The 10,362-nt window shown below is 37.1% G+C and overlaps 1 protein-coding gene across 2 annotated transcripts; it reads right to left on the minus strand.

The window, feature by feature from the left end:
• Nucleotides 1–261: 261 nt before the first annotated feature.
• On the minus strand, nt 262–9,708 carry LOC104612207 (ankyrin repeat protein SKIP35). Of its 2 annotated transcripts, none has more exons than XM_010279554.3 (4): nt 9,417–9,708; nt 7,979–9,162; nt 5,832–6,264; nt 262–1,159 (listed from the first exon to the last, which is right to left on the minus strand). In XM_010279554.3, exons 2-4 carry the CDS (start codon nt 8,617–8,619, stop codon nt 353–355), a joined length of 1,881 nt encoding a protein of 626 aa, XP_010277856.1. In that variant the 5' UTR covers nt 8,620–9,162; nt 9,417–9,708; the 3' UTR covers nt 262–352. The 2 variants fall into 2 exon arrangements, with proteins under 2 accessions (XP_010277856.1, XP_010277855.1); XM_010279553.3 differs by having other exon boundaries at nt 7,979–9,198.
• Between the last annotated feature and the right edge of the window lie 654 nt (nt 9,709–10,362).

Here is a 10,362-nt window from a genome sequence, read left to right on the forward strand (position 1 = left end):
TTATTCCCAAAAAAGAAAATCAAGAAACCCTTAATACGTCATAACTATAATATATCTATATATAGACTTACTTGTATTGTATAGTAATAGTATTTTTTTTTTTTTTTGACAAGAAAAAAGAAAAAGACACTCAAAAAAGAACAGTATAGTGATAGTTACACATACAAAAATAGCCATATATAATAATAAGATATAGAAACAGATGTAGAGATGAAGATAACAGCTAATCACATGACCAGAAGAATCAGACAGCTTGCCAGATTGTCACATTAAAACCCTTCTAAATATTAATACGATTTTTATTGAGATATATATTGGAAAAGAAGCGAAAATTGATGAATAAATTCATGTATCAAGCAACATTTGGCGCAGCAAGCAAAAATGGGGGTAGATGATGCTCCAAAACAGCCAGGAGTTCTCTTCCCTGACTTGCCTCATCCACCGGCCCACCACCCAGCCTCCTTGCAGCTTCCAAAAGTTGGCCCCTTAACCGCTGTGAAAACAAACGCCCACCTGCCTTCAAACACTCCCTGTACAGTGGCAAGTATGTAATGGCTACCTTCAGCGGGCCCGGGAGATCTCTCAGACACATGGGAGACCCACCCCAGTTCAAGATCCTCATCACATTCACATAGTGATCTTGCTCACATCTCAACCCATCCAAGAATGCTGCCTCCGACCAATGTTCCCGCAGGAAGGCCTTCAGATCTGGAGCGACAGCTTCATCTTCTGACCTTGCAATGTTGTCCGCAACAGCATAGGTTGCAGCTGGGTCACCCAGGAAGTCAGAACGGAGGAGGAAAGCAACACCATCAAGTGACCCGCCACTTCGCTCCCCAGCAGCTTTAAGAATCTCAATGCTGAGGGCAGCAAGGACATGCTGGGGAACATGAGGAAGAAGGTATGCAGCAATTCCTACTTGACTGCTGGAGGTGGCTGCAGTCAGTGCAAGGCAAAGCTCCATGTCCCGGCATCCTCTTTGGACAAACCATTGTACAACCTGCATGCATCCTCTCTCTGCAGCTCTCATCAAAGGGCCCAAAAAAGCAATAGCATTACCCTCTTCAACAAGACACTCCATGGTTCCTATCTTGCAGTAGTGTGAAGCAAAGCCCAGAGCCAAGTCAACATCCACATCCAAGCTGTTTCTTTGGGCTATCTAAAACAGACCAATCCAAGATAGAAAAATTGCGATAGGAAAGAAAAAGAAACCAAGTCAGCACTGCATGATGATTGATGTACCCCCTTCAAAAGTTCACATTCAACTGTAAAAAATATGAGAAAAAACAGATTTTGCCAAACTTACACATGTCAGTGTTGTTCATATAGTGATAACTATAGTTACTATACCTTAGATATTGGCCTGGGTTCCCCAAGATTCACTGAACAAGGGATGTCAATAGGTCATATTTGGTATGGGTTGGGCGACCCATCCCATGAAGGCATGAATAGAGTTAACCAGGGCATGCAGTGAGGCACAAGACAGTGAGATACAAAATGCCCAAGGCATCAATCTAAGTCATACTTTCCCGCTAGAGGTAGAGTAGGTTACCTGATTAACCCACCCCATTGCCCAGTTACCCAATGCATATCAAGCAATTTATTATAAGCAAGGCAGCAAATAGTTATGTGAAATGCAGCAAATAGTTATCAGAGCTTTTCCTCTTCTTTCCTCACTTTTTTCCTTTTATTCTCTTTTTGCTTGTGCGTGTTTTGGGTGGGGTGGGGGGGATAAAGCATAGAACACAGCTATGGCAAAACACACTTGAGATGAAGAACCCTATCAGAAAGCATTCTTGGTGCACCACAACTGACTTGTACACCCAGCTATTTGCCTTGTGTCTTTTCATGTATCTGCGTCTACAGTGTATAAGTTGGATAATTTACCAAGTATTGCCCACTAGAAATAGAGAAAATTAATGTCTAACGTGGTTCAAGAATATAATTTAGAGAGTTTTCTGTACTAGGTGTGTTGTGTTTCAAACCACTGGGCCCACTGTGGTTTGGTTGAAACAACATATTTTGACAACACACCATACCCAGATAGTGCTCTGCATGTTGTAATGTGGCGTGTTTCAAAAGCTAGAGCAGTGTGGTATTGGGAACACAAGAAATAAGTTTATTCAAAAGCCTACAATATTTTTGAGTTCCAGAACACGTATCCTGGTTCCAGAACCAAAAATGGCTTAAAAGAACACCCAGATGTTATGGTGCGTTCTGGAACCAAATGAAACACAAAAAATAACACAATACCAAACACTACCTTTTTTTTCTGATCAGCAACAAAGAGAAGAAGTCATTAATTAAAAATTAAAAGAGTTACAACAAGAGGTTGTTAAACCAAAAAACCGAGTATAGACATTCCACTCTTTCTCCAAACACTACTTTGGTAGATTAAAAACCAATCAAGAATACTTGAATCAAGTGTATAAACAAAGCATCTAGCAACTACAACAAAATATAAAACAAAAAACCCAGGGATTACTTAAAGGAGCTCTTTGTTTTCATACTGGAATCTTCCAAAGAGAAGGTTTGCTGATCCTGCAGGTTATAAAGGCCAACTAATGCAAATTGGTTTATCCATTACACCTGAATCAAGCCTCATTTTTACGATTAGTAACTGTTAAGCTTTACTAATTCAAATAAAAGAATTTTTTATATACATTATGCCAAGCATCACTTAGATATATGCTGGCCAGACCCCCTATCCCACTGGTATTACCCTTGCACAGGGCAAAGATGGTTTGTCTCCAAGAAAAGCTCCCACATGAAAAATGGTTTTAGAAATTGACAATGAAAAGAAAGCCTTCATCCAAAAGTCAACTTAGGTTTGCGAAGCCTAAACGGACAATATGAGGTGGGATTCTCTCATATACAATCAATTCATGGAGTTGGAAAAAACAAAAATAACATTTCATTATTTTCTGGTTAGGTTTTGGTCCCTTTCATGCAGTTCCAGAGAATGGATAGATTGTGCACATATATTCCAGAATAAAAGGAAGGAATAGAGATCTCCATTATCAATCTTGAGCTCATAGATCCTTTTTCCTCAATCTTATCTGGCATTCCACAATGGGGAATAAAAACTACAGTCATAATCATTTTGAGTGGTTCCATCAAGATGCTTGGCTCTTCTTTACATTTTGTGCTTTTGAAAGTTACAGGTATTTTTCATATCCTACTCATATCTCCATATCTTGATGTAGATCTATATGATTGAAGGAGATATTTAAAAACAAATAAAATATGGTTTAAAACCTAGTATTCCTACTCATTCTGCAGGGCATCCAGCCCATCTCAATGTCCCCTTTGCCCTTGCAAAGTAGAGTAGCCCAAAAAGCTTTCTCAAATTACTTATCTTCATATTACATGGAAAATACCAATTTATTCAAAAAAAAATTAAATATCCACCATAGTTGTCTTGGAAAAGAAGTCCTTGTCTTGTGTTAAGAAACTAGTCTAGTTTATCTAGAAAAAAAAAGTATTGGCTTTTTCAAGATCTTATTTACTTGTCTGTACCATCCTAGATATGGAGAATTCTATCACATTTATTTTACTCTTCATGAAAGATACTTAGATCTAGGAGATGCTTTGTATTTTCCCTATAACCATAGGAGCACTGTAAAAGGGAGTAAGTATATTGGTCTTCTATGAGAACAAATGGTAACACCATGTTTGATCATGAAGAAAACGAGATAACAGAAAAGAAAAGAAAGACTCCTTTCAGATAGAACCAGTTTTGCATCCTCTTGCTCTCCAATGGTCTCCTGTTTCTCCACTCTCTCTGCTTTTTAGGAAAGAAAAAGCCAGTTTTATCTGAACATTTTTATCAATAACCAACCATTTTATTAACAGCAATTTTAATGTAAAAACATGCATTCACCCATTGGAGAGAAAAAGGAGTTTTTATCTCCCCATTCATTCTTTCTTACAACTGTGCTCAGAACATTTGACTGTCCCCACCCCTTGTTCTGCTATTTTATCTTAACTTTCTTTTCTGGTTTGGTCTCCCTTCTTTAAGATTTTTTCCATATCTTTCATTTTCTTGACAACCAAACACAACGTAAGAGTTCTAGAGAAATACTGAAATGAGTACAACTCAGTGTTTTAAAAGCACAAGGCGCAAAAAAAAAAAAAAAAAAAAATTGCAAGGGCCATTTTGCATCCGAAGCGTGAGGCCCAAGGTGAGGCATGTGCCTTTTTGAAGCAAGGTGCAAAATGCAAAAAAATGGTAAAAAATTTCAAAAAATACAAAACATTAAAAATATTAAACACAATATTAATTAAAAATATAAACTTAAACTTGAAAATAAATGTTTAAAAAAATCACATTATCTCAAATTAAAATACATAAACATAACATATAAAACATATTTAAAATGAAAATTTAAAAATAAAATCAAACATAACATATAAAACATATTCAAGAATGTAAACTCTTAATCTCTTTATTTTTTTCCCAATTGCATTACTTCAAATAGCTAATGTGATGCTAAACATTATGTATTCCTGATTCTACAAGCTGCCTTTGTACCAAGCCCCTCAAGGCAAAGCCCAAACAAGTCCATATCAGGATCTTCAATTCTTAATCCCTATTAAAAAAAGATTTTTATAACTTTAAGCGTCTTTTAAAAATATCTTTTTTATTAAAATGAATGAATGAGCAACATTAACAAATATGGAGTTTTTAAAAATTAAAAATCTTTGCCTCGAGGGGCTTGGTCGGGGTCTGGAGGCAGATGCTAGGCAACAGGAAAAAAATGAACAATTTTTCGAAAGGTGCATACCTAGGCTGAAGTGCAAGGCACACCAGGTGAGAACTTTCTGAAAGTGCTGTGCCTGGGACCTAGGCAAGGCACATACCCTAAAATTCACCTCACCTGTGTGCTTAGGCACACTCATGCCTTTTAAATCACTGGTACAACTTATGAATTTTGATATTAATTTCTACATGGAGTGTGACTTTGGTACAGCTCTGCCGGATATGTTTTGTTTAGCAACAGAACTTTAACGCGCCACAGTAAGGTTGTTTTTTCTCTTTCTTTTATTTTTTGAAAAAGGTCAAGTAAAATTTGATAGCTTGTAACAGGACTCTGGGTCATAAAATTGTTTTCTACATAGAACCTTGTATACTTTTTATTTTAAAAGATTATACCTTACCTTTAAAAGAAAAAACCTGTGTCACTCTTATGTTAGGGATCCAGAAATGGGGGAAGCCAGCTGTAACTGTATATGGAGATCTTTTGCTATTTCTTATTTTTACCTTAACTTTGTATTTGCATTAATTGGGCTCATACAAGAAAAAGGTGAGCTAAAGCAATCCCTTGACTGGATAAATTTCTAGACTTGTTAACTGTATTGTTTCCAACAGTATACAGAATGAGATAGATTAGGTGATTCAGGTCATCTGATCTGGCTGTTTTAAGAGCTCATAGTTTAACAATGGGCATGGCACTAAACAGAGAAGAATGGAAAAACAGAATTCATGTAGCTGACCCCATATAGTCAGGACAAGGCCTAATTGAGTTGAGTTAAGGTTGTCTTATCTGGCAAACCTTCTAAACAATACAAACTTAATGGCAGGTCCAATATAAACACGTACATATCTGGTATTAACAATTAAAAAGAAGGGCATGGCTTCTGTACCAATGATGCACTAATGGCACCAAATATTTCCACTTTTTGTCAATTTTTTACCAACTTACATGACATTAAACCTTTGCACAGGAGTAAGTTCACTTTCCAAAATCATTATGTATGCATAAATTACCAGAAGGTAGATAATTAGAACACAACCAAAAACTATCCCACAACGTAAACAATTAGGATACCTGCAGTAAGATGCGGACAAGCTCGGTGCTCCCAAAACGTGAGGCTTCAAGAAAGCACTGGTTGACATTGTCTGCACCGCCTTCTACCAACATTCCTAGCAACCCTTGGATTGCAGTAACCGAAAGTCCAGATGCCCAACCAGGATCAAAAGAACTAGAGAAGAGGGTGAGGGGAAAGCAAGCCGCATCAAAGGCCTCAGTGAAGTCCTTCCCAGTAAGCTGGTTACCAGCAAGATCTAGAAATGTCTTGAATGCTGACAACTGAAGTTGGATCTCAACGGCTGAACCATGACTTACTCTATCCCTACTCCCCTGACAACGGGAATGGAAACCTATGCATTTCAGGGCCCATTCTGTAAATTTCTGGACTTTAGCACCAGCTTCTGCCTTCAAAACCTCATCCCCATTGCATTCTTGAAGGCGCTCATGTAACCTGATAAAGAAGCAAAGGTAAAATAAATCCGTTCATCTATTGTGTCAATTGAAAATCTGCATACTAACTAGAATAAAAGAAACACATCACAACCAACTACAGTACATTCACCAAAAAAAATCAATGATTAAGAAAAGGGAAAAAACTTTTGGATTCCCTCTAAGTCAATAATGTTATGTTTGGATTTTTGGAGTAGAAATGTATTACCACAAAATAAAGGGTCTAAAATTACTACCCCCCCCCCAAAAAAAACGACAGAATTCACTAAAGTAGAGAAAGATACAACTAAAAAACCATTTCTCTTTGGGTTTTCTTTAGTTTCCTTCCTCAAGACAAATTGCAAAGGGTTCGACTATGATATGGAAAAAATATGATATCTGAAAAACTTCTGACCAGTCAACTGGAATCATAAACGTGATAGCCAATTAGGTATTATTTATCAAAATTCATGGGTGGGTTTTGATTGGTCAAAACTCTTCCCATACCATATCTTTTCTGCATCATAGATTTTCCCAATTGCAAAATCTTAAAAGTAACTAATTTTGAATTGTTTCCATCATGTGTTTCCATGTCCACCATAATTTAAACACAGCCAAGGGAATGACATGATAACACAACATGTGCTTGTAATTTAAATGTTTATCGCATATAAATAGGTAATAGGCACACCATGTCATTTATAGTTTCACATAATTGCAAAATAAGAACTTGATTCCTATCTCATGGAATTAATCTTCATAACTGTGGCTTCAACAGGTTTTATATTGCGATGGTCGATTCCACTCTTTTTGATTGAAAAGCTTCCATTCCTTTTCCCCCCAACATTTAGAAGGAAATGGTATGACTGGAATGTTTTAACATTTCACATCTTCAATGTTCATGTTAGAAAGGTAAGGTTTCAAACAGATTCCATAAGTGGATGAGTTTGATAAAAAAAAAGTAAAAAAGATAGTATAATAAAATGCACATTCTGTTGGATAATATTAGATACTAGATGGAGAAAAAGCATATGATTAAAGTTAGAGATGAAAACTAAAAATTCCATCTGCAATGATTATTTATTATCTAAAATAGGTTCCAACCAGCTTAACTACCAAAATGGAATGTGCCCAAATCAGCAGCTGGAAACTTCAGTTCAAGATTTGCTTATAAAGAAGAATTTTCAGAAAGGAAAAACAAAGAGGAAACCTCGAAAGCAACTATAGGATCTCCAAAATTCAACTTCAAATAGAAGCTTAACTGGAAATTTTATCTATGCAAATAGAAAAACTTAATTCTGAATTCCCCATCTACTATGATTTAAGTATGGAAATAAGGTGGAAATTTTAATGCTGATGGAAGCATTTGAACTTCAATCTCAAATATTTATTGGACTAAATTTTAAAAGGAATTCTGCTAATATAATAATTACTTGAGTGTGACCGTGTGAGTAAAGAGGCACATGGACCTGCCACCAGCCCTAATAATTAATAGATGATGATAATAGAATCAACTCCTTGACTAGAGAAGAAGCATAAACATATCTTTGTTTGTTGATACCTGCCTACAGCTCTGGAGATTGTTTTGTATCTTTGTCCTTTGATCCTCTTAAATACTTATGTTTCAACAAGCATTGTTATTTATCAACTAAAACAAAGAATTCAAATGGTATTGTGATATTATAATTCGCAGCCAAGAGATATATTATCTGAATTGCAAATAAAATAAGTTTTACCTTTGGGCCATGATAGTCACCGTATCTGCTAAACTCATTGTCCGGCTCTGACAGGCAGAGACACAGGATGCAAGAAATGAAGTCCTCAGAGCTGCTCTTGTGAAGTCATAAGCACCATTGGCAATGATCTTCTTGATCAAACCTGTTATGCCATGTAACTCCTGTTGAGTGCTCAAGAACCAGATGGAATCCAACGTTATACACAATGCATCATTAAGAGTTTGGGGGTCTGCTAACAGAATCAGACTCTCTGCAAGCTCCCAGTCATGAGAGTTTAGTGCACTCTGAAACATTCTGCCCAACTCAATCCTGTCTTGTCTACTGAACTTCTTGTCATGCCCGTTTTTATCCTTTTTGTAGATATCAAAATCTGCTGCAGATGTCCTTGACTTGGGTTTCCTGACACTGCAACTACAGCCACCGGACATTCTGGGATCTTTGTTCATCAGAGGTGCTTCCCGTGAGAAAACAACATTACTTCCCTCACCTTTTTCAGATGAGAATAACTCTCCATCATCTTTAGCATTTCCAATTCCATTTCCATCAGTTTCCATTTCTGCACATAAGGGATCTTCAGAATTGCTTCCATTCACAAAATGCAAAAGCTCACTTTGTTCCGAAGGAACGATCTCCTCCTCCATCCTCCCCCACCAATTACTGTAGTTCCAAAATGGATATTTTGGAACCAAGCAAAGTAGCCCAACTGCTCAATTTCTCCAAATAAGACAAGGATATCCCGTCATAAGTAAGAACACCAGACGCCTCGAATGACAAGATAATGAAGCAAATGAATCCCCTTTGTGACTCTCAATTATCTCAACACCGAAATGCCTGATGCAGAGAAGAAATTCCAACCTTTCCCTGGTTTACCGTCACTCAAAGAAATTCCAACCTTGAGGGGGGGAAAAGAAGACCAAAGACAGATGAACTCGAAGGTCGAAACTCAACACCGAAATATGGGGAAAAGGAGGAAGATAAATTGTTATATGAGCAACACACAATTCCCCTCTTCTCTCTTATGATTCAACTCTCTATAGTAGCCATCAGACAATGAAACCCATGAAAGAGAACTGCAATCCCCCTCTTTACCAGTCCCAGAAACCCGATTCCCAATACCCCAAACTCCCCCAAGAAGAGAGAAACAAAGAGAAACCCTCAAACCGTCGGTTCCAACAGTAGAAGCCCTAAAAAGACAACATGATCAAATCCACAGAAATGCCCTGAAAAATCAGAGATCCACCAGCAACCAAAAGAACCCAAGAAATTTCACTTAAACAGATGTACAGAGGCCATTAAAAGAAAAAAGAAAACCACAAAAATAAATAACAGAGGCAGATTTTGTATTTTTGTCTACAGTAAATAAAACAAAACCCGAAAAATTGGAGAAATTATAAAAGAATATGCAGCCCAATTGGCGCAAAAGGGAGAAGCAACAGACCTGGTTCAGCAAAGGAGTAAAGACGCAGAGGAGAGGAGGAAACTACAAATGGTCAGAACCCCAGAATTGAGAATGAAAAAGGTATCCTTTTTTTCTCCTTTTTTCTTTCTCAGAACGAGAGAGGAGGAGGAGGAGACTACGATTGAAAATTTACAAAAGAATATTGAAAAATATCAACTCTGATAGATATAGACAGAGAGAGAGAGAGAGAATGATTGAAAATTAACGAATTAGAAATCTAAAAAGAAGAAAACTAAAAAGGAAATCGAGAAAAAAAAACGAGTGTGACCGCACCACACCACACAAAAGCCTTCTGCTTTAAAAGGGTCCCACCCCTGCGTAAGGCTCCCAGGCCCACTACAATGATTAACACCGTCTTCCCTCTCTGCGACTCTGCGTTTCTCTCTAATTCCCCCCCGCCCTTTCCCTTTCTTTCCTCAGCCCACAATCAATCCCCCATGGCCATGGTTGGCTCGGCTCAAAACTCGGGAAAGTAGCGAAATGCCCCTCGCTAGATTTCCCCCCCCCCCCCTCTCTCTCTCTCTCTCTCTCTCTCTCCCCAACTGGCTAAATGACTCCCGTCCTGAGAACGGCGCAGCTATATCTGATTTTTATTTGGGGAAATTTGCTCAAATTTTCCCTATATTTTTTGAAATTAGTTGAAACTTTCCCTGAAATTCAAAAATAGGTGTGGACTCCTTTAGACTGTTTTTTTTTTACAAAATGGGCGTGCATGATTTTAAATATAAAATATTTAATTATTATTTTCATCCTTTTTAAACAAAAATTAGTTTAGCCTAAAAATTGTAATTCATGTTAAATTGAAAAATAATATAGCACTAAATACAGATGAAAATGTATAATGACAAGAAAATCCCTCCAATTAAATTTAAAAAAATGCTTTTATAGAAATTAAATTCCAAAAAAATACTTTTATGTAATAGAT

The sequence above is a fragment of the Nelumbo nucifera genome, chromosome 1 (genome assembly GCF_055504915.1).
Source record: "Nelumbo nucifera cultivar China Antique chromosome 1, China Antique-T2T, whole genome shotgun sequence".
Lineage (NCBI taxonomy): Eukaryota > Viridiplantae > Streptophyta > Magnoliopsida > Proteales > Nelumbonaceae > Nelumbo > Nelumbo nucifera.